The following is a 24,484-nucleotide window of genomic DNA, read 5'->3' as shown; positions in this document are numbered from 1 at the left end:
AAAAACCACAAGATTCCGCTGTCGGAACTTAACAGTGTAACATCCAGCGGAAGTAAACAACACAGGAGCTAGTCACTTAGGTTGCTAGGTGTCCTGTGCTTGGAAGAAGTCTCTCAGTAGGACAGTAATACATCTCACTTGTAATTAAACAACAATGTCTTCAGTTGAGTGTTTGAGAGAGTTCATCAACGAGCGACTAACTGCTGCTGCTGAAGAAATATTCGGAGTTTTTCAAAAAACTATCGTCAATTACGAGGAAGAGATCAATCGTCAACGCAGACTGCTGGACATCATTTGGAAACCTGAAATAAAGTTACACAGAATAGGTCTGTAAAACCTTAATTATTTTTAAAATAAAACATAGGAATCAGCGTTATAGCACCACAGTGGTTAAATCATATACTTGCAGTTATTTGCTCGTATGGCTACGACGCTTATCTTCTGCTTCAGGTTTGAGGGAAAAGTTAGTGGAAATAATAAGAAAAGATGATAAATAATCATTTAGCGGCAGATTCTTCGTTTTTGCACCACTTACACCTGTGAAAAGGTGTTAGGCATCGTAGCAAAAGCCATAACGCTGTTTAAACGCACTTTCAGATCTGTGAAACAAAGAGACTCATTAAAGCAATGATTTGAAACTCCAGATTTCACAAATCTAAGTACAGTGGTTTTTAAGCTGGACCTGGTCCAATCCGGTCTGGATGGAGAAATATCAGTAAACTCAGTCGTTTGTCTGTTTTAATAGCCAAACAAAAGTAAGTGTTATTGGAACCAAATCATACTTCATATTTATTACCCCATATCCGTATAAGAAACAGCAATCACATTCACAATCACAGATCACATTTGGTTGAGGGGGGATGGGGGTTAAAGGTGGAGAGGTAGGCTGAATTCATACCAAATCAGGCGTTACAGCAAAAACGCCAGTCCTCCAATTCATTTAAATGAGGGTAGTGCGTTTAGACTGCGGGTGTGGGGGCTGAAGGGGCGCTGCAGCAGCCTGCGGCGAGAAAGTTGAACAAGAATCAACTTTTGGAGAGTCACGCTGCAGTGGTCAGTCGCAGCCAGCGATCAGACTGATCAGAGCTATATAACCCTGCCATTAGGGAGGACAATGATGTTACTAGGAAGAAGGGAGGACGTTTCTCTTCATTTGATAACGTTAAAAGTAAAGTTAGGCTTTACTGACAGCTTCCTGACTCATTTTGATGATGATGAGAGGAATAAATTACTTCACAGTAGCTACAAATAAACACACCCACACAACCAGATTTGGGCTGAATACGGCCTTTCAGGTAGGAAGGCTTAGCGCGTAGCTTCTCTTTCTTGGGCAGACAAAACTTTCCTCCCAAACAGGCTCTGGGTATAAACACACTTCCTCAGCCCAGGATTGTTCGGGGTGATCCAGGAAAATCCAGGCTGTTCTTTTTACTACTGCCACTCTCTTTTACTTTTATGTAGTTTGCTGTTTTTCTTTAAGAGGTTGCGTAGGTTGTCCAGAAACTGGATTAAGTTTAGTTATTTCCTCCTTTTCACTCTCACTCCTCTCTGCCTGCCTCCATGCTGCTTTTGTCAGTTTCCCCTCCCCCCCAGCTCACACGTGTGTCTCATTCATCTCCTCTTCTATACCACTTCCCTTTCTTTTCCTTCTAGAAGGTAAAGTGCTATGCTGCTCTTCTTACCTCACCCCCTTTCTTCCACGCTATGATGTCTAAAACCTTTTCTCAAGTGTCAGTGGTGCAAAAACAGAGAATAAGCTCCTAAATATCAATATTTACCCTGAACTTTCCCCTCAACTTTTCCCTTAACCGCGAATTGAAAGCTAACTTCAGCATCATTGAATGTATGCATTTGTGGTAGAACTCCCTGATAAGGCACCTTTTTATAAAGGGTTCATACGCATTAATTAATGGCTTAATTGATGGTTAATAAATCATTTTCTTGTGCTTTATAAATAATTTGTAATCCATTAATAAAAGTGTTTTTTGGATTGCCAGGTTGTGAAAACTCCCTCCTTTCTTTATCTAATTCTTGAGGAACACACTTCCAATGTACCGTTCAACCACTTACTGATGATTCAGACAATATGATAGACTAACCTTTAATTGATAACTTTTAAGACCTCATAACAAGTCAGAAAGTCATTTAACCCTCAATGAATGTTTCATAATAATCAACAGTCCCGCAGGTATAAATGATCATGAATCATTAATAAAAGGTTATTGTGTTATGTATTATGTGTGTTAATGTTAATGCTTTACCTTTTCCCCCTTTTGTCCCTCCAGAGCTCCCACAGCAACATGTCTGTAAGGAGGATCTTGCTGACCAGCAGCTATTTAACCAGGAGAGGAACTCCAGTCTGGACCAAGAGGACCCAGAGCCTCCACAGATTAAAGACGAACAGGATGAACTCTGCAACAGTCTGGAGGGAGAGCAGCTGGTGCTGAAGCAGGAGACCAAAACCTTTATGTTGACTCCTACTTGTGAGGAAAGTGACAACAGTGAAGATCAGACTCTGGACTTGAGTCCTGATGAAACTCAGAGTGCAACAGAAAATGAGCATGTTGTCAGCATGTCAGTTAAAAGCTCAGTGGTACCAGAACCAAACAGTGATGACCAACTCCTCTCTCACAACTCTCATGTAGCTGAGAGCCAAGATCACAAAGGAGGCAAACAAGGAGACTCAGGATCAACTGGGAATACGGAGACAAAACCCCAGAAGAGCCATCATAAAAGTAAAAAAAAAAAAAGGACTCAATTGAATAACCACACAGGTAAAAAGGTGTTGAATTGTGACACTTGTGGGAGAGCTTTTAAGCGTGTTTCCCATTTGAATAGACATCGCAAAGTCCACACAGGCGAGAGGCCGTACCCATGTAACACTTGTGAGAAAAGATTCTTTGAGCTGAATATATTAAAAGTGCATATGAGAATCCACACAGGTGAGAGGCCGTACCCATGTACCTTTTGTGAGAAAAGATTTACTTATCTGTACGCATTAAAAGCGCATACGAGAATCCACACAGGTGAGAAGCCATACAAATGTAACACTTGTGAGAAAAGATTCATTGAGCAGAGTTCATTAAAAGCGCATATGAGAATCCACACAGGTGAGAAGCCGTACCCATGTACCTTTTGTGAGAAAAGATTTACTTATCTGTACGCATTAAAACTGCATATGAGAGTCCACACAGGTGAGAAGCCGTACAATTGCAAAACTTGTGGAAAAGATTTCTCACGTGGAGATTATTTGAAGATTCACATGAGAACACACAGTGGGAAAAGATTGTCAGATGTCTGACTTGAAAAGACACATTAGAATTCTCCAGATGAGAAGCCGTATCATTGGAAAACATGAGGGAGAGCTTTGTGTTGACTTGACAATCTACATGAGAACCTGCTGCAACACAGAGAAGATTCTGTCATGTGTGAAGTGGAGAAGCATATAAGATTACCACACATGCCTGTAGCCTTGTATGTGTGAAACATTACATATGATTCAGTTATAAAACAATCACATAATGGCAGCACATGTTGACAAAAAATAAACAGGACAAACAATTGAGCTGAAACTCCTGTATGCAAGTGTTCACCAACATCTTTATAAATGAATGTAAAATATTCTCCATGAAGAAGAGTTCAGAATATCTTCATGTAAGCTGTACATTGTCAACAGTGTCTTTTTGTCTGCAGTTTTTTTTTTAAATTTTATAATTTTAATGTGTTTTCCCCCCGGTTTAACCTGAGAAAAAATGTTAATGTTAATTGTCAACAGTGCTATCAAGTGTATTCAAACTACAACCTGTTTTTTTTTTTTTCTTCATGTTACTGTAACTACTAATTTTACTGTTCACTCCAGCATTTCATTGACAAATTTGGATGCGGTATAGTTTCATATTGGGCCTCTAAGTTGTCATTTAGTCAACTAGAGTCTTCTTGTCTGCAGTGTTTTTTTTAAATTTTATCATTTTAATGTATTTTCCTCCCAGTTTAACCTGAGAAAAAATGTTAATTGTTTGCTGCTTTAGTGATGACGCACAAATTACAGATGATGTTTTGATGTTGAGATTCTTTTTGTTTTTGTTTTCAATCTTATAATTTGTTTGTATTTTTTCCCAGTTTAACTTGAGATAAAATGTTTGTTGTTTTCTGCTTTAGAGATGAAACACAATTTGTAGATGATGTACGACAGGCCAATGGCTCCTCAAGAAACAACACATGATTTTTGTGTGTGTCCCTCTAGTTATAGTGATGAACTGCACAGGTCTATAGGTCAACATGGAAAGCTGCTATCTTTTACTGTGGTTAGTATACTGCCTTAAATCAAGAAGTCTCCACTGCAGAAAAAGAGTGAAGCTACTATGTAACTATGTTAATCAACAAAAACAAAAGAAAATAAAACAGAACAAACAACAACAAAAAAAGAGCTTTGAAATAAATGTCCAATACAAAATGTTGCATTTCTTTGAGTAATTGATGTCAAAACTGCACAAAATGGATAAATTCAAGTGCAAGTACCTTGAACCTTTATGAATGAATTTTCTCATGTCCGAGTTACGAGTTCTTATGTCTAGTTTAAACACAAAACCTCTGTGCAGTTACTGCTGCTAATTTATAAGCCACAAATGACACTGAGACATTTCAGTGTTTCAACAAGCGGAACGAAAACCACAAGATTCCGCTGTCGGAACTTAACAGTGTAACATCCAGCGGAAGTAAACAACACAGGAGCTAGTCACGTTGGTTGCTAGGTGTTCTGTGCTTGGAAGAAGTCTCTCAGTAGGACAGAAATACATCTCACTTGTAATTAAACAACAATGTCTTCAGTTGAGTGTTTGAGAGAAATCATCAACGAGCGACTAACTGCTGCTGCTGAAGAAATATTCGGAGTTTTTCAAAAAACTATCGTCGAGTACGAGGAAGAGATCGATCGTCAGCGCAGACTGCTTGCTATTGTTTGGAAACCTGAAATAAAGTTATACAGAACAGGTCTGTAAAACCTTAATTATTTTAAAAATAAAACATAGGAATCAGCGTTATAGCACCACAGTGGTTAAATCATATACTTGCAGTTATTTGCTCGGATGGCTACGACGCTTATCTTCTGCCTCAGGTTTGAGGGAAAAGTCGGTGGAAATAACAAAAAAATCTCTATCCAGACCAATCCGGTCACATTTAAATTCAGTTCCTTTTTGTTATAGAGATTGTTGTGAGTTGTGTGTTAAGAGATTAAATTCAGTTCAGTTCAGCTGAATTGTGCGATATGTGTGGGGGTTTTTTTTGGGCGGGGGCAGTGGAGTAGGTTCAGTTTGGTTGAGGGGGGATGGGGGTTAAAGGTGGAGAGTTAGGCTGAATTCACACCAAATCAGGCGTTACAGCAAAAACGCCAGTCCTCCAATTCATTTAAATGAATTCACACCAAATCAGGCGTTACAGCAAAAACGCCAGTCCTCCAATTCATTTAAATGAGGGTAGTGCGTTTAGACTGCGGGTGTGGGGGCTGAAGGGGCGCTGCAGCAGCCTGCGGCGAGAAAGTTGAACAAGAATCAACTTTTGGAGAGTCACGCTGCAGTGGTCAGTCACAGCCAGCGATCAGACTGATCGGAGCTATACAACCCTGCCATTAGGGAGGACAATGATGTTACTAAGAAGAAGGGAGGACGTTTCTCTTCATTTGATAACGTTAAAAGTAAAGTTAGGCTTTACTGACAGCTTCCTGACTCATTTTGATGATGATGAGAGGAATAAATTATTTCACAGTGGCTACAAATAAACGCACCCACACAACCAGATTTGGGCTGAATACGGCCTTTCAGGTAGGAAGGCTTAGCGCGTAGCTTCTCTTTCTTGGGCAGACAAAACTTTCCTCCCAAACAGGCTCTGGGTATAAACACACTTCCTCAGCCCAGGATTGTTCGGGGTGATCCAGGAAAATCCAGGCTGTTCTTTTTACTACTGCCACTCTCTTTTACTTTTATGTAGTTTGCTGTTTTTCTTTAAGAGGTTGCATAGGTTGTCCAGAAACTGGATTAAGTTTAGTTATTTCCTCCTTTTCACTCTCACTCCTCTCTGCCTGCCTCCATGCTGCTTTTGTCAGTTTTCCCTCCCCCCCAGCTCACACGTGTGTCTCATTCATCTCCTCTTCTATACCACTTCCCTTTCTTTTCCTTCTAGGAGGTAAAGTGCTATGCTGCTCTTCTTACCTCACCCCCTTTCTGCCACGCTATGATGTCTAAAACCTTTTTCTCAAGTGTCAGTGGTGCAAAAACAGAGAATAAGCTCCTAAATATCATTATTTACCCTTATCTTTCCCCTCAACTTTTCCCTTAACCCCGAATCGAAAGCTAACTTCAGCATCATTGAATGTATGCATTTTTGGTAGAACTCTCTGATAAGGCACCTTTTTATAAATGGTTCATAAGCATTAATTAATGGCTTAATTGATGGTTAATAAATCATTTTCTTGTGCTTTATAAATAATTTATAATCCATTAATAAAAGTGTTTTTTGGATTGCCAGGTTGTGAAAACTCCCTCCTTTCTTTATCTAATTCTTGAGGAACACACTTCCAATGTACCGTTCAACCACTTACTGATGATTCAGACAATATGATAGACTAACCTTTAATTGATAACTTTTAAGACCTCATAACAAGTCAGAAAGTCATTTAACCCTCAATGAATGTTTCATAATAATCAACAGTCCCGCAGGTATAAATGATCATGAATCATTAATAAAAGGTTATTGTGTTATGTATTATGTGTGTTAATGTTAATGCTTTACCTTTTCCCCCTTTTGTCCCCCCAGAGCTCCCACAGCAGCATGTCTGTAAGGAGGGGGAGGTTCTTGCTGACCAGCAGCTCTGTAACCAGGACAGGAACTGCAGTCTGGACCAAGAGGACCCAGAGCCTCCACAGATTAAAGAGGAACAGGAGGAACTGTACACCAGTCTGGAGGTAGAAGAGCTGGTACTGAAGCAGGAGACTGAAACCTTTATGTTGACTCCTACTTGTGAGGAAAGTGACAACAGTGAAGATCAGACTCTGGACTGGAGTCCTGATGAAACTGAGAGTGCAACAGAGAAAGAGCATGTTGTCAGCATCTCAGTTAAAAGCTTAGTGGTACCAGAACCAAACAGTGATGATCAGCTCCTCTCTTACAACTCTCATGTAGCTGAGAGCCAAGATCACAAAGGAGGGAAACAAGGAGACTCAGGATCAACTGGAAACACAGAGACAAAACCACAGAAGAGACATCATAACAGCAACAGTCACACGAACGACCTAGAGTCTCCAGAGATTAAAGAGGAACAGGAGGAACTCTACACCAGTCTGGAGGTAGAAGAGCTGGTACTGAAGCAGGAGACTGAAACCTTTATGTTGACTCCAACTTGTGAGGAAAGTGACAACGGTGAAGATCAGACTCTGGACTGGAGTCCTGATGAAACTGAGAGTGCAACAGAGAAAGAGCATGTTGTCAGCATGTCAGTTAAAAGCTCTGTGGTACCAGAACCAAACAGTGATGACCGGCTCCTCTCTCACATCTCTCATGTAGCTGAGAGCCAAGATCACAAAGGAGGCAAACAAGTAGACTCAGGATCAACTAGCAATACAGAGCCAAAACGACAGAAGAGACATCGTAAAAGTAAAAGTCACAGTAACAATGTATGTAACACTACCATGTCAAAGTTTCAGACTCACAAAGGTAAAAAGATTTTGAAGTGTGACACTTGTGGAAAAGCTTTTAAGTATATTTCCCAATTGAATAGACACCTGACAATCCACACAGATGAGAAACCGTATTCATGTAACTCTTGTGAAAAAAGATTCTCATTGCCAGCTGCATTAACCCTGCATATGAAAGTCCACACCGGTGAGAAGCCGTACCCCTGCAACACTTGTGGGAGAAGATTTACTCAAATGGCAAAAGTGAAAAGGCACATGAGAACACATACAGGTGAGAAGCCATACCCATGTAACAGTTGTGAGAAAAGATTTTCTCATCTGCACGCATTAAAAGCGCATACGAGGATCCACACAGGTGACAGGCCGTACCCATGTAACACTTGTGAGAAAAGATTTATTTATCCGCACGCATTAAAAACGCATATGAGAATCCACACAGGTGAGAGGCCGTACCCATGTAACATTTGTGAGAAAAGATTTACTTATCCGCACGCATTGAAAACACATACGAGAATCCACACAGGTGAGAGGCCGTACCCATGTAACATTTGTGGGAAAAGATTCTCTGTGACGAGCGCAGTGAAAGTGCATATGAGAGTCCACACAGGTGAGAAGCCGTACACATGTAACACTTGTGAGAAAAAATTCGCTCAGCTGACCGTATTACAAATGCATATGAGAGTCCACACAGGTGAGAAGCCATACTCATGTAACATTTGTGAGAAAAGATACTCTCAAACGGGCCAATTAAAATATCATATGAGAACACACACAGGTGAGAGGCCATACTCATGTAAAATTTGTGAGAAAAGATTCTCTCAAACGGGCACATTAAAACGTCATATGAGAGTCCACACAGGTGAGAAGCCGTACCCACGTAATTCAATTCAGTTCAATTCAGTTTTATTTACATAGTGCCAAATCACAAGAAAAGGCATATCAGGGCACTCTTCAGACGTTGCAGGATTCAGTTGTAGTGATTCATTGATAAAACATGCAAGAACATATAATGGCAGCACATGTTGACAAAAAACAATCCATGAACAGGACAAACACTTGAGCCGAAACTCTTGTATGCAAGTGTTCACCAACATCTTTGTAAATTAATATAAAACATTCTCCATGAAGAGGGGTTCAGAATATCTTCATGTAAGTTGTACACTGTCAACAATGCTTTTTTTTCTTCATGTTACTGTTGACAAAAACATTTGTATTTTTTCTAGGTTCGAGATAAACTTTTTGTTGTCAAAAGTTTTTTATTAACAATAAAATATTTTTTTCATGATGGCTTTTCAAACTGATATTCGTGGTTTTATTGATTGGATGATTAGGAAAACTAAAAATGACATTAAACCTGCAGTGCAGAACTTTTGTCTCCCCTCCTAAGAGTGACGACACAAATACTGTCGACGTCATCACCACAGACCTGATACTTTTTAAATCAGTCGCCCCCACCCTGGTGACGCAACGCCACTGGGGGCGCGCTGAGAAGAGGAGAGTCCGTCCCAGTCAGCAGTTGCAAACCAATCACTGCTGGTTGATGTAAATCACATCATTGCCTGTGTGCTAGCGCGGAAAAATTGCCACAGACATCAGATTTAAAAACTGTGGTGCTGCTTATCTATAAGCCACAAATGACACTGAGACAACTCGTTACAACAAGCGGAACGAAAAAACATGAGATTCCGCTGTCGGGATTTATCAGTGTAACATTCAGCGGAAGTAAACAACACAGGCGCTAGTCACGTTAGCTTATTAGCATCCTGTGCTTGGAAGAAGTCTCTCAGCAGAACAATGAGACATCTTATTTGTAATTAAGCAGCGATGTCTTCAGTTGAGTGTTTGAGAGAGTTCATGAGCGAGCGACTAACTTCTGCTGCTGAAGAAATATTCCGGGTTTTTCAAAGAACTATCGTCGATTACGAGGTAGAGATCGATCGTCAGCGCAGACTGCTGGACATCGTTTGGAAACCTGAAATAAAGTTACACAGAACAGGTATGTAAAATTAATTTAACATAAAACATAGGAATCAGCGTTATAACACCACAGTGGTTAAAAGATATACTTGTAATTATTTGCTCGGGTGTGTAGGACGCTTAAGTTAGCTTCTGAGAGGGGGAGGTTAAGGGGGGGAAGTTATGAGAAACAATTACAATAAAAATGAAAAATAAGAATATTTAGCGGCTGATTGTCCGTTTGTGCAACACCTACACGTGTGAAAAACGGTTAGACATCGTAGCAAAAGCCTTAATACTGTTTATAATCACGTTCAGATTTGTGAAAGCTTTATTTTGCTTTTGAAAAGAGAAAAAAGGATGATTTCACTGATATTTCTCCATTTAGACGACGGAAGACCAGGTCCAGATCAAGAACCACTGTATTTGGACTTGTCAAATCTGGATTAGATTAACAAAAAGACTACAGAGACCAATTAAAACACGGATATTTGAAAGTCCCGATTTGACAAGTCTAAGTTCAGTGATTTTTGATCTGGACCTGGTCTGATGTTGTCTTGATGGAGAAATATCAGTGAACTCGACGTTTTCTCTGTTTTCAAAAGCAGAATATAGGCTTTACAAGTATTAAAATGAAGTTACACAACGTAAAGGCTTTTGCTATGATGTTTAATACTATTTCACAAGTTTAAGTGGTGCAAAAAACGGAGAATCAACTTATAAATATCATTATTTAAGTTTCCCTTAACTTCCCCCTCAACTTTTCCCTTAACCCTGAATCGACAAAAAAAAAAAAAATCTCTCCTTCCGATACCACAATAACATTTGCTTTATCTAATTCTTTAGGAGGACAGTTGCAATGTACCGTTCAACCACTTACTGATGATTTAGACAATGTGATAGACTAACACTTGATTAATAACTTTTAAGACCTGATAACAAGTCAGAAAATCATTCAACCCTCAATTAATGTTTTATATCAATAAACAGTCCTGCAGGTATAAATGATTATGAATCACTGATAAAGGCTTATTGTGGTAATGTATTATGTGTGTTAATGTTAATGGTTTATTAAACATTTATCAAGCCTTAGTGAATGATTTATTAACTATTGATTAAGCCATTAATTAATGCTTATAAACCCTTTATACAGGGTACCTTATCAGAAAGCGGTACCACATTTTTTACCTTTTCCCCTTTTTGTCCCTCCAGAGCTCCCACAGCAGCATGTCTGTAAGGAAGAGGAGGTTCTTGCTGACCAGCAGTTCTGTGACCAGGAGAGGAACTGCAGTCTGGACCAAGAGGACCCAGAGCCTCCACAGATTAAAGAGGAACAGGAGGAACTGTACACCAGTCTGGTGGTAGAAGAGCTGGTACTGAAGCAGGAGACTGAAACCTTTATGTTGATTCCAACTTGTGAGGAAAGTGACAACGGTGAAGATCAGACTCTGGACTGGAGTCCTGATGAAACTGAGAGTGCAACAGAGAAAGAGCATGATGTCAGCATCTCAGTTAAAAGCTTAGTGGTACCAGAACCAAACAGTGATGACCAGCTCCTCTCTCACAACTCTCATGTAGCTGAGAGCCAAGATCACAAAGGAGGCAAACAAGGAGACTCGGGATCAACTGGAAATGTAGAGACAAAACCACAGAAGAGACATCATAACAGCAACAGTCACACGAACGACCCAGAGCCTCCAGAGATTAAAGAGGAACAGGAGGAACTCTACACCAGTCTGGAGGTAGAAGAGCTGGTACTGAAGCAGGAGACTGAAACCTTTATGTTGACTCCAACTTGTGAGGAAAGTGACAACGGTGAAGATCAGACTCTGGACTGGAGTCCTGATGAAACTGAGAGTGCAACAGAGAAAGAGCATGTTGTCAGCATCTCAGTTAAAAGCTTAGTGGTACCAGAACCAAACAGTGATGACCAGCTCCTCTCTTACAACTCTCATGTAGCTGAGAGCCAAGATCACAAAGGAGGCAAACAAGGAGACTCGGGATCAACTGGAAATGCAGAGACAAAACCACAGAAGAGACATCATAACAGCAACAGTCACACGAACGACCCAGAGCCTCCACAGATTAAAGAGGAACAGGAGGAACTCTACACCAGTCTGGAGGTAGAAGAGCTGGTACTGAAGCAGGAGACTGAAACCTTTATGTTGACTCCAACTTGTGAGGAAAGTGACAACGGTGAAGATCAGACTCTGGACTGGAGTCCTGATGAAACTGAGAGTGCAACAGAGAAAGAGCATGTTGTCAGCATGTCAGTTAAAAGCTCTGTGGTACCAAACAGTGATGACCGGCTCCTCTCTCACATCTCTCATGTAGCTGAGAGCCAAGATCACAAAGGAGGCAAACAAGTAGACTCAGGATCAACTAGCAATACAGAGCCAAAACGACAGAAGAGACATCGTAAAAGTAAAAGTCACAGTAACAATGTATGTAACACTACCATGTCAAAGTTTCAGACTCACAAAGGTAAAAAGATTTTGAAGTGTGACACTTGTGGAAAAGCTTTTAAGTATATTTCCCAATTGAATAGACACCTGACAATCCACACAGATGAGAAACCGTATTCATGTAACTCTTGTGAAAAAAGATTCTCTGTGCCAGGTGCATTAACCCTGCATATGAAAGTCCACACCGGTGAGAAGCCGTACCCCTGCAACACTTGTGGGAGAAGATTTACTCAAATGGCAAAAGTGAAAAGGCACATGAGAACACATACAGGTGAGAAGCCATACCCATGTAACAGTTGTGAGAAAAGATTCTCTGAGCTGTGCGCATTAAAAGTGCATATGAGAGTCCACACAGGTGAGAAGCCGTACCCATGTAACACTTGTGAGAAAAAATTCTGTGATTTGGGTGCATTAAAACGGCATATGAGAGTCCACACAGGTGAAAAGCCATACCCATGTAACACTTGTGAGAAAAAATTCTCTCATCTGTGCGCATTACAAAAGCATATGAGAATCCACACAGGTGAGAAGCCATACCCATGTAACACTTGTGAGAAAAGCTTCTCTCAGCTGGGCGCATTAAAAGTGCATATGAGAATCCACACAGGTGAGAAGCCGTACACATGTAACACTTGTGAGAAAAGATTCTCTCAGCTGATCGTATTACAAACGCATATGAGAGTCCACACAGGTGAGAAGCCGTACCCATGTAACACTTGTGAGAAAAGATTCTCTCAGTTGGGTGCATTAAAAGTGCATATGAGAGTCCACACAGGTGAGAAGCCGTACACATGTAACACTTGTGAGAAAAGCTTCGGTGATATGGGCGCATTAAAACGACATACGAGAGTCCACACAGGTGAGATGCTGTACAATTGCAAAACTTGTGAAAGAGGTTTCATGCGTAGAAATCAATTGAAGATCCACATGAGAACGCACAAGAGGGACAGGACTCTGTCAGATGTCAGACTTGGAAAGAGACATAAGAATTCATCCAGATGAGAAGCCATAGAATTGCAAAACATGAGGGAGAGCTTTGTGTTTGTTGTGGACATTTTGAGCGATGGTCAGCACCTCAGTGGAGAAAAGCAAACACGAGCCTTTTATGTCGTAAAGCTGAAAATGTTTATTGAAGGACTTAACGATCTACACAAGAATAACCTACTGCAACACTGAAAAGAGTTTGTCATGTGTCTGAATTGTTTGTCATGTGCCCCCCCGCACACATCATACAAAAACATCAAAAACACTGATAGACAGCAACAAACAACAGGACGTAGTGGGCAGAGTGATTTAGAGGAGTACATTCAGCATGAAGGTCAAAGTGCAGAAGTCAAGTAAGCAGTCTGTGCAAATAAGCAATATCCAGACAACAATAAAACACTATTTACCATTTTACAATTGAATGGCAACAGGGACAAAGGAAACCATATATCTCTTAGTCCTCATAACAGGCACCCTCAACCGACAACCTGAAGGTAACAGTTCAAACTCTGTTCAAAGGGGGTGATCTTGGTAATCCAGGTATTTATAGCTGGACTAGGAGTCTCTCTAAATCTGATTATCATGTCTTTAGTTTTAGACACATTTAGTGTGAGAAAGGACTCTTCACACACTGGGACCTATCAGTCAAGAAGTCCAGTATCCAGCCAACTAGATTAAAATCCAGTTTAAAAAGATGAATTAGCTATTCTGCTAGCAGATGTGGATGGATAGTGTTAAAAGCTGAGGAGAAATCTATAAATAGTCTGTCATAAGCTTTTGTCCCCTCGAGCTGGTGATACAGAAAATGTAGTAGTAGTGTGATAGTAGTATCCTCCACACCTCTACCTGGTCTGTATGCAAATGCAGGGGATCAAGGGATTTCTCAACCTACAATAAAACCTCGTTTTTAATGAGCCTCTCCAGTGTCATAATTAAAGATGTCAGCGCTACTGGTCTTAAGTCATTTAATGTCGCAGAGGCTTTAGTCTTAGGAAGTGATTGTGGACAATTGTGGAATGTTTCCATAACTTAGGGACCCTCTTTTGCTGAGGAGATAATGTAAAAATAAAATGAAAGATGCACAGCTGTTCAGCACAGGTTTTAAGAACCTGGCTGCAGATATCGTAAGGCCCAGGACTCTTTCTAGACTTGGTCAGTCTGAAGTGTTTTTCCACACTTCTAATATCAACAGCCAAAGCTGAAGGAGCTTGAGTGTTGTCCTTTAATGTAATCAGTGTATCAGTGAAGTCATGATTTTTATCACATCTTAATTGAAAAGCGTTCAACTCATCAGCCAACCAGGGCAATGTTCCTATTGCCTTTGCCATTGGACCCAGTCATAAATTTCATTTTGATAAAAAACAATTCATAAACAGGATAAACAATTGAGCTGAAACTCTTTTAGGCAACATCTTTGTAAATTAATGTCAAATATTCTCCATGAAGAAGAGTTCAGAATATCTTCATGTAAGTTGTACATTGTCAACAATGCTATCGGGTTTTGTTAAATTAATGTTACTGTAGCTACTAATTTTACTGTACGCAACATAGTGCAGTATACTATATACAGTATAATATACTATACGTTGTCTGTTTTTTAGTGTTTTTTATTTCATTTTAGAATTTTAATGTATTTTTTCCCGGTTTAACCTGAAATAAAATGTTTGTTGTTTGTTTCTTTGGTGATCACACACTAATGGTAGATAATGTAACACTTTATGAACAATAAAATATTTTTTCATGATGGCTTTTTCAGACTGATATTTGTAATTTAATTGATTGAATGATTAGGAAAGCAAAAAACGACATTAATAGTAAGTGTTAGTAATACAACAACAAAATGCTTTGTTTATGATCTCATCTAATTTATTTTAAAATTACTTTGCTTCATGAGGTGATAATGTGATAATACCAGATTCATACATAGATGACTATTAATCCTAAAGGGAAATTAGAGTGTTACAGTAGCCACTAAATTATATACAATAACTAAATTAACTAACTGAAATATAATTAGCTAAATAAACAGATAATATAATTAAATTAGCTAAAAATAGAATAGAGACTAGAGATATAACGTTAACTATAATATACCATTTGATGAGTATAAACTGCTCATTGATGTCAATATGTTACAGTACAGTGTACATTAGTGTGAGTCAGGTGGATATTGATGAGGTAGTGAGGTGTAGATATATTTAAATAATTATTGAACGTATATACATATGATAACAGTATATACAAACAGTACTTGAAAGCTTATCAAAATATGAATATGAAATATAACAGATGTGATGGACAATGTAATAAAATAAAAGTCCAAGTGAGCAGTCTGTCTTCACTGTCAGAGGAGTCCCCTCTCCTGACACAGTCAAGTCAATTTTATTCATATAGCGACAAATGATAAGTTATCTCAGGGCACTTTTCATTGGAGCAGTTCTAGACCATACTCTTATCATTTACAGAGACCCAACAGTCCCCCACGAGCAAGCACTATGACGACAGCGGTAAGGAAAAACTCCCTTTTAATGAGAAGAAACCTTGAGCAGAATCAGGCTCTGGTTCAGTGGATGTGAAGGCTCATTTGTGAAGGAAGATGTTCATTGTTCAATTTATGAGCCATTTGATTACAAAGGAATGTTGTAAGTTAAGCCTTGTCATCATGATTTAATCAACAGGGCCTCTGTCTCTCTGACCTTCATGGTCTCTCATGAAGGATGTTTTATGTGGAAGCACCAGGGGAAGAGATAAGGTGGCCTCGGATGGACAACAGCAGCTATCTTCGTTATTTACAATTTGAGTTCACTCTGACCCTGGGTGCCCTCTTTTCCCTCCCTTTCAGGTTGCATGATATGTGCTAATTTATAAGAACCGATTGTATCCTGTGCTCTTGTAAGTTTTTTGTGTGACTGTATCCATGTATACATTGTGCAAAAGGTTTTCTGACATTAGATGTTTGTTTTCAATAAACTTCATATATTCAAGTAAGAATCGACTGGAGTCTGGGGAGTTTCTTCATCTTTATTCTTCATCAAAGTGTTATTGGACAGATATTGATCAAGTACAAGATTTCTCCAATGGTGGCCATCTGCCTTGACCGGTTGAGTTGAGAGAAAAAGAGAGATTGGTAGAGAGAGAGGAGAGAGAGAGCAGGAGGAAAGAAAACATAAGCATAGTGCAGGTTCCACATAGGGATGTATAGAAGTAATAATAATAATAATAATAATAATAATAAGACCAATATTAATAATAATAGTAGCAGAGGTGTTGAGCAGGCTCAAAAAGGCAGTATGTGGCTTACAATCCCAGATCCAGATTCTACAGCTCCGGAGGCAGAAATACCTGCAGAAAGCAACAGGAGGAGAGAGACGAGAAAGCACAAAACTACAGGAGAGAGAAGATGCTGAGGTATTAACATGAATTAATGGGACATGAATGCATACAGATGGAGAGAGAGAGGAGGAGAGAGGGGTTCAGTGCATCATTAGAGGTCCCCCAGCAGTCTATGCCTATAGCAGCATAACTAGGAGATGGTCCGAGGCAAATCTGAGCCAGCCCTAACTATAAGCTTTATCAAACAGGAAAGTTTTAGGTCTACTCTTAAACGTAGAGAGGGTGTCTGCCTCTCGGACCCAAACTTGAAGATGGTTCCACAGGAGAGGACCCTGATAGTTGAAGGCTCTTCCTTCCATTCTACTTTTGGAGACTCTAGGATCCACAAATAAACCTGCATTCTGGGAGCACAGTGTTCTAGTGGAGTAATATGGTACTGTGAGATCTTTAAGATATGATGGTGCCTGATCATTTGTAGGTGAGGAGAAGAATTTTGAATTCTATTCTGGATTTTACAGGGAGCCAGTGCAGAGAAGCTAAAATGGGAGAAATATGACCTCTTTTACTAGTTCTTGTCAGTACACATGCAGCAGCATTCTGGACTAGCTGGACAGTCTTTGGAGAGTTGTTGATGTAGCCTGATAATAATGAATTGCAGAGGAGTCATTGTACAGACTGATTGTAGTTGGCAGGAATGACTTCCTGTAGCATTCTTTTTCACAACAGAGGTGAAGAGGTCTGACTGAAAGCGCTCCACTGTTCGACCAACAGGTCAATGAGGGGATGTGTGACGTTCTGCACAATGTTTAACAGTTTGTGCAGCATCCTCCTCTCTTCAATCTGCTCCAGTGTATCCAGAGGAGTCCCCAGCACAGAGCCAGCCGTCCTGATCGGTTAGTTCAGTTTGTTAGTGTCTCTGACTCTGACACTGCTTCCCCAGCAGACAGCAGCGAAGAATATTCCAGTCCAGTCTGTTGTCGAGGTGGACTCCAAGGTATCTATCCCTCCACCACCTCCACCTCCACTCCAAAAATGGAAACGGTGTTTATCCTAGCCCTGGTCCTCCTAAAATCCACAATCATCTCCTCTAGTTATAGTGATGAACTGCACAGGTCTATAGGTCAACATGTAAAGCTGCTATCTTTTAATATGGTTGGCATGCTACCTTAAATCAAGGAGTCTCCACTGCAGAAAAAGGCTGAAGCTTCTACATAACTATGCTAATTAACCAAAACAAAAAAAAACTTAGCTTAACTAGAGTACTTACAATATTTAGCTTGAAGGAATACTAGTATCTCATAAGGACAGTCTGGTTCCAGGAATATCACCAAATCAATGGCTTGTCTATTTGGACTGGAATTCCTGTCTTTTCTCAACTTTCCTATCTTTTATTATGGAATAGCTGAAACTGGTCTATCTGATAACAAAAAAGTATACCAAATGATATTAATCTAGACATCATAATTCCTAATTTAAATAATAAACAATCAAACAAAGGTAATTTAACCTCAAACACAATTACTATGTACACCTAAAATGAAGAAATTACTTCAGTACAGCAAATAAATCATAAACTACTAAAGCCACTATTATTGCATTTATACCAAAGGAAACTTACATATCATATACACAGATCAAACTACTGGAGGGATGAGGCATCTACATGAGGCCAGCCAGCTTCTTTGTTACCACAGGTGAACTGGCTGCCTTTATTGATTATGAGGCTCTGCCCATCCAGGAAGCAGTGAGGCAGGTAGAGGAAGGTTTCAGGTTTTGATGAGGGCGTTAAGTATCAGTGAGAGAGCAAATTTCGACCCGACACAGCAAACAGCTCTTATGTCTAGTTTAAAGACTGCTGCTTGTTAATAAGCCACAAGTGACACTGAGACAACTAGTTACAACAAGCGGAACGAAAAACCACAAGACTCCGCTTTCGAGAACTTAACAGTGTAACATCCAGCGGAAGTAAACAACACAGGAGCTAGTCACGTTAGCTGCTTGGTGCCCTGTGCTTGGAAGAAGTCTCACCACAGGACAATGACATATCTTACTTTTAACTAAGCAACAACAATGTCTTCAGTTCAGTATTTGAGAGAGTTCATCAACGAGCGACTAACTGCTGCTGCTGAAGAAATATTCGGTGTTTTTCAAAAAACTATCGTCGAGTACGAGGAAGAGATCAATCGTCAGCGCAGACTGCTGGATATCGTTTGGAAACCTGAGATAAAGCTATATAGAACAGGTCTGTAAAACCTCAATTATTTGTAATAATATTAAACATAATGTTCTGCTTTATATACCACCGCAGTGATTAAAATATGTACTTGTAATTATTTGCTCGGATGTCTACGACGCTGAAGTTAGATTCTGATTCGTGGTTGGGGTAAAAGTTGAGGGGAAAGTTAAGGAAAACATAAATAATTATTTTTAGCAGCTGATTCTCCGTTTTTTCCACCACTTACATTTGTGAAAAAGTGTTAGACGTCGTTGCAAAAGCCTTAACGCTGACAGATCAGCAACTAACTGGTCTCTTATGTCTTCGATCCGCCTCATAATGGTTAATTTGGACAACTGTAATCCCTTCCCGTGCTTTACAATTGTGTCCTTGTTGTCAGAGTCTGTGCACAATATTTCTGTGGTAGCCAAAAAGCAGTCTTTTACTGTTTCAGCATCTGAGAAGGCTTTTTTATCTTAATCGAGTTCCAAGTAATCAAGAATCTCAGTTAAACGCTCAGCTGTAGAAGTTGTTCTGTGGATGAGGTCTTCTGCTGCCCACCAGTGGTGGAAGAAGTACTCAGATAATTTACTGCCGTAAAAGTACCAATACATAAATGTAAAAATACTCCATTACAAGTAAAAGTCATGCATGAAAAAACCAACTTAAGTAAAAGTGCATAAGAATAAACAGCAATATGTAGTTTAAGTATTGCAGTAAGTGGTTTGGTTCCTCTGACTGATATATTATTACATATGACATCATTAGATTATTAATACTGAAGCATCAGTGTTAGAGCAGCATGTTACTGTTGTAGCTGCTGGAGGTGAAGCTAGTTTGAACTACTTTATATATAGGCCCTGTTTACACCTGGTATTAACATCCGTCTCAGGTGATCCGATCACAAGCGGACAGCTCTAAATACAGGTGTAAACGCACCCAAGACGCATTGAGGACGGATTGAAGATCCGATCACTCAGACCACATTCGGAGGTGGTCTGGGCAGCATGTGACCACATTCATTTGGCAATGTAAATGCAATGCGTCCTGGACCACATTGAAGTACTGGCAGACTAGGCAGGGAATTGCATTGCTGCCTCTGGGTCCAAAGCTGTTCAACTTGTTTGATAACAGGATAAACAAATTAATAAATTTCCAATGCTCATCTTGTGTGGCTTGTACTTTCCTTTTTCTCTGGCCATCTGCAGTCTGCCCACTAATATCCTCTCCAGCACTTCATTTTGATTCTCAGTTGTTGCATGCTCCAAAGATGTATTTTCTTCACTTGTCACATCGCTTTTTTTCTCTCCATCTGGTTTGCAAAGCATTATATGATATGATATGATATGATATTATATTAGTGAATGATTTATAAACCATTGATTATGCCATTAATTAATGCTATTAAACCCTTTATAAAGGGTGCCATATCAGAAAGCCACATTTTTTTTTACCCTTTTCCCTTTTTGTCCCTCCAGAGCTCCCACAGCAACATGTCTGTAAGGAGGAGGAGGTCCCAGAGCCTCCACAGATTAAAGAGGAACAGGAGGAACTCTACACCAGTCTGGAGGGAGAGCAGCTGGTGCTGAAGCAGGAAACTGAAACCTTAATGTTGACCCTTACTTGTGAGGAAAGTGACTACAGTGAAGATCAGACTCTGGACTTGAGTCCTGATGAAACTCAGAATGCAGCAGAGAAAGTGCATGTTGTCAGCATGTCAATTAAAAGCTCAGTGGTACCAGAACCAAACAGTGACGACCAGCTCCTCTCTCACAACTCTCATGTAGCTGAGAGCCAAGATCACAAAGGAAGCAAACAAGGAGACTCAGGATCAACTAGAAATGCAGAGCCAAAAAAAAAGAAGAGGCATCACAGAAGCAAAAATCACAGTAACAATGAAGACCACTCTACCACATTAAAGACTCACGGTAATACCTATACAGGGAAACAGTGTTTTAAATGTGGCACTTGTGGGAAAACATTTGAGTACATGTCCAAATTGCATACACATCTGAGAGTCCACACAGGTGAGAGGTAGGTTTGGGTGATTGGACCAATATATCAGCTATCGGTAATTACCTGAGTCCATTGCTGGTTGGTTTTTTTTGGGTGATTTTTTTTTTTTTTTGCATGATTTTAACTAACATACTATATGAGTATAAAGCTAGCAGTATAGCTAGGAACGCAGCAGTGCCATGTGTGTGTCACTGCCTTATGTCACAGCGACAGAGTCAACTTCTAGCATGTAGCTAACCAGAGAAAATAGGCAAAATTTTAGGAACGCTTTTCTATATAATGCACTCCAGTACACCACCACCACCCACTACAACCTCAATAATAAACATAAAATAGAATTATCAACTGTCTGACAATGAAAGCATAAGCATTAATTAAGAGCTTAATTGATGGTTAATAAATCATTTACTAGTGCATTATTTCTAATCCATTAATAAGTGTTGTGGCAGAAAGAGGTGGACAACAGAGGAATCAGATGGTCGAGACACAGGTGTCAGATGGGGAATCTCTTTTATTTCACAACGGCTCACCAACAACGTAGACAGAGAAAATTCCAACATTACAGAACGTGACATGCCTTTTTATACTGAAGACAGGCTATGTGTGTGTTTGTGTTCGTGTTGTGTAACAAGTCTCATCCTGTTTTTGCCAGACTTTTTGGCACCCTTAAATTCTCAAGAAGAATGGTGGGGCATTGCTCAATTTCACTTAACTTTGGACTGTAACCAAATTTGAGTGGGCGTCTCTGTATTATGTGTGTGTGTGTGGTATTCCGCCTTTTTCCCAATATCTCCAGATGTCTCCTGTTTTGTTTCGGTGGACTGACATGTTTGGCAGCGGTACAGGTTACCGTGACCTGGCACTCATTCCAGGTCGCAGTTGCCTAACCCTCATTCCCTTACATAAGCATTGTTTTTGAGTTGCCAGATCGTGAAAAATCCCTCCTTTCTATACCACAATAACATTTGCTTTATCTAATTCTTGAGGAACACACTTCCAATGTACCGTTCAACCACTTACTGATGATTTAGACAATGTGATAGACTAACCCTTAATTAATAACTTTTAAGACCTGGTGACATGTCAGAAAGTAATTTAATCCTCAATTAATGTTTCATGATAATCAACAGTCCTGCAGGTATAAATGATTGTGAACCATTAATAAAAGGTTATTGTGTTGATGTTAATGGTTTATTATATATTTATAAAGCATAAGTGAATGATTTATTGACCATTGATTAAGCCATTAATTAATGCTTTTAAACCCTTTATAAAGGTTGCCTTATCAGAAAGTGGTACAACATTTTATTTTTTTTTACCCTTTCCCCTTTTTGTCCCTCCAGAGCTCCCACAGCAACATGTCTGTAAGGAGGAGGAGGTTCTCGCTGACCAGCAGCTCTGTAACCAGGAGAGGAACTCCAGTCTGGACCAAGAGGACCCAGAACCTCCACAGATTAAAGAGGAACAGGAGGAACTCTGCACCAGTCTGGAGGGAGAGCAGCTGGTGCTGAAGCAGGAGGAAAGTGACTACAGTGAAGATCAGACTCTGGACTGGAGTCCTGATGAAACTCAGAGTGCAGCAGAGAAAGAGCATGTTGTCAGCACGTCAGTTAAAAGCTCTGTGGTACCAAACAGTGATGACCGGCTCCTCTCTCACATCTCTCATGTAGCTGAGAGCCAAGGTCACAAAAGAGGCAAAGGAGTAGACTCAGGATCAACAAGAAATCTAGAGACAAAACCACAGAAGAGACATCATAAAAGTAAAAGTCACAGTGACAATGTATGTAACACTACCATGTCGAAGATTCAGCTGGATACCCAGACAGGTAAAAAGGTTTTGAAGTGTGACACTTGTGGAAAAGCTTTTAAGTATGTTTCCCAATTGAATAGACATCATAGAGTCCACACAGGTGAGAAGCCGTATTCATGTAACTCTTGTGAAAGAAGATTCTCATTGGCGGGTGCATTAAAAGTGCATATGAGAGTCCACACAGGTGAGAAGCCGTACCCCTGTAACACTTGCGGGAAAAGATTTAGTCAAATTACAAAAGTGAAAAAGCACATGAAAACACACACAAGGGAGAAGCCATACCCATGTAACATCTGTGAGAAAAGATTCTCTCACCTGGGCATATTAAAAGTGCATATGAGAGTCCATACAGGTGAGAAGCCGTACCCCTGTAACACTTGTGAGAAAAGATTCTCTCATCTCTGTGCATTACACAACCATATGAGAATCCACACGGGTGAGAAGCCGTACCCATGTAACACTTGTGAGAAAAGCTTCTCTCAGCTGGGCGCATTAAAAGTACATAAGAGAATCCACACAGGTGAGAAGCCGTACCCATGTAACACTTGTGAGAAACGATTCGCCGATCTGAGCGCATGGAAACGGCATATGAGAATCCACACTGGTGAAAAGCCATACCCATGTAACACTTGTGAGAAAAAATTCTCTCATATGTGTGCATTACAGAAGCATATGAGAATCCACACAGGTGAGAGGCCGTACCCATGTAACACTTGTGAGAAAAGATTCTCTGAGCTGGGCGCATTGAAAGTGCATATGAGAGTCCACACAGGTGAGAAGCCGTATCCATGTAACATTTGTGACAAAAGATTCTCTCAGCTGGTTGTATTACAAACACATATGAGAATCCACACAGGTGAGAAGCCGTACTCATGTAACACTTGTGAGAAAAGATTCTCTCAGGTGGGTGCGTTACAAACGCATATGAGAGTCCACACAGGTGAGAAGCCGTACAATTGCAAAACTTGTGGAACAGATTTCATGCGTAGACATCAGTTGAAGACCCACATGAGAACGCACACAGTAGGAAAAGATTCTGTCAGATGCCAGACTTGAAAAGGCAAATAAGAATTCATCCAGATGAGAAGCCGTACGTGTCTCACCCCTGGACCTCCGAACTGCCCTCCCTGCCAAGTGGAGGTCTGACAACATGACACTGATCAAACTTAAACACTGTGACCAAACAGAGATTGAACAGACCTTCTGAGAGGCCATTTCTGACCAATACCTAAATTATGGCCCGAAGTAAAAGCATAAATGACCTTTGGGGTCACTTGAACCAGGATAAAAGACCGACAACTACATGTAAACATGGACAGACAGCTCCCCTCTTTTGGCCTCCTTATCTCCCCAGACCAGAGTCATGAACTCTAACCCCTATTCCTGGAGGACATTCACTGAGTCTCTCTGCAAATCTGAATTTGGGTGAATGAAATGTCTAATCATTATGTAAATCCTGTAATGTTTAAAAATTCATAAAGAATGGTATAACTTTGATAAGTATGCTATAATCTATTGAAAAAAATTTTAATTTTTGATCTACATGTAATAATACTTCCCTCTATTGATGGTTAGAGCTACTAAGAGTTAGGTTGAATTTATATTTGAAATTATATTTCCGACAGTTTAATCACATAATTCTTGCTTTAAACTTTGATTGCACTACTAGACGTGTAGATGTTTAGAGGCGGTTGAATCAAAGAAGATTGAATGTCTAGACAGCGTTAATATGAATGTTAATGTTTGGTATGTTGATAGGAAGGAATGCCTTATTATGAAATGATTGTATAATGCTGACATGTTTTTCTGAATGGCTTTGCAATATATGGTTTACAATGGGACAATGTCGACTAAGTATGTGCATATGTCAATCTTTTATTGAAACAAGTACAGTTTGTTTTTATTTTATTCCTAATATTAAGTCTCTTGTTTCCATGAATAGTATTTACTGTTGAAGTCGCATCAACTCACATGGAGTTTATCCACCACTGAATAAAGATTTGAGTTTAGTCAGATTAAA

At 39.9% G+C, this 24,484-nt stretch overlaps 4 protein-coding genes across 8 annotated transcripts in view; all 4 read left to right on the top strand.

Moving 5' to 3' along the window:
• Positions 1-7,590, top strand: part of LOC121903799 (myb-like protein V) — a 17,858-nt gene extending 10,268 nt beyond the window's left edge. The window contains exons 3-4 of the mRNA XM_042421182.1: positions 7,204-7,502; positions 7,555-7,590. Coding sequence (XP_042277116.1) covers positions 7,204-7,502; positions 7,555-7,590 — 335 coding nt within the window. The remainder of the gene's footprint in view (positions 1-7,203; positions 7,503-7,554) is intronic.
• Positions 26-4,618, top strand: LOC121903977 (zinc finger protein 480-like). Its single transcript, XM_042421439.1, has 2 exons — positions 26-326; positions 2,286-4,618. The coding sequence occupies exons 1-2, from the start codon at positions 155-157 to the stop codon at positions 3,299-3,301; spliced, it is 1,188 nt and encodes a 395-aa protein (XP_042277373.1). The 5' UTR covers positions 26-154; the 3' UTR covers positions 3,302-4,618.
• LOC121903979 (zinc finger protein 879-like) lies at positions 7,513-8,986 on the top strand. The gene has a single exon (XM_042421441.1). It carries the CDS (start codon positions 7,680-7,682, stop codon positions 8,598-8,600), a length of 921 nt encoding a protein of 306 aa, XP_042277375.1. The 5' UTR covers positions 7,513-7,679; the 3' UTR covers positions 8,601-8,986.
• On the top strand, positions 8,986-24,484 carry LOC121903955 (zinc finger protein 883-like). Of its 5 annotated transcripts, XM_042421398.1 has the most exons (4): positions 9,157-9,681; positions 10,854-12,377; positions 20,117-20,566; positions 21,998-24,484. In XM_042421398.1, the coding sequence occupies exons 1-4, from the start codon at positions 9,510-9,512 to the stop codon at positions 23,518-23,520; spliced, it is 3,669 nt and encodes a 1,222-aa protein (XP_042277332.1). In that variant the 5' UTR covers positions 9,157-9,509; the 3' UTR covers positions 23,521-24,484. The 5 variants fall into 5 exon arrangements, with proteins under 5 accessions (XP_042277335.1, XP_042277336.1, XP_042277334.1 ...); XM_042421401.1 differs by lacking the exon at positions 20,117-20,566 and having other exon boundaries at positions 8,986-9,681; positions 10,854-11,081; positions 22,193-24,484; XM_042421400.1 differs by lacking the exon at positions 10,854-12,377 and having other exon boundaries at positions 8,988-9,681.

This window comes from Thunnus maccoyii, chromosome 9 (genome assembly GCF_910596095.1).
Source record: "Thunnus maccoyii chromosome 9, fThuMac1.1, whole genome shotgun sequence".
NCBI classification, from domain to species: domain Eukaryota; kingdom Metazoa; phylum Chordata; class Actinopteri; order Scombriformes; family Scombridae; genus Thunnus; species Thunnus maccoyii.
Note: the sequence above shows the minus strand (reverse complement) of the source record. Positions and strands in the feature narration are given on the sequence as shown.

Coding starts and splice junctions, on each gene's coding strand:
- LOC121903977 (XM_042421439.1), top strand. CDS start 155: ATGTCTTCAGTTGAGTGTTTGAGAGAGTTCATCAACGAGCGACTAACT. Junction 327..2,285: donor AATAAAGTTACACAGAATAG/GTCTGTAAAACC, acceptor TTGTCCCTCCAG/AGCTCCCACAGCAACATGTC.
- LOC121903979 (XM_042421441.1), top strand. CDS start 7,680: ATGTCAAAGTTTCAGACTCACAAAGGTAAAAAGATTTTGAAGTGTGAC.
- LOC121903955 (XM_042421398.1), top strand. CDS start 9,510: ATGTCTTCAGTTGAGTGTTTGAGAGAGTTCATGAGCGAGCGACTAACT. Junction 9,682..10,853: donor AATAAAGTTACACAGAACAG/GTATGTAAAATT, acceptor TTGTCCCTCCAG/AGCTCCCACAGCAGCATGTC. Junction 20,567..21,997: donor TACCACATTAAAGACTCACG/GTAATACCTATA, acceptor TTGTCCCTCCAG/AGCTCCCACAGCAACATGTC.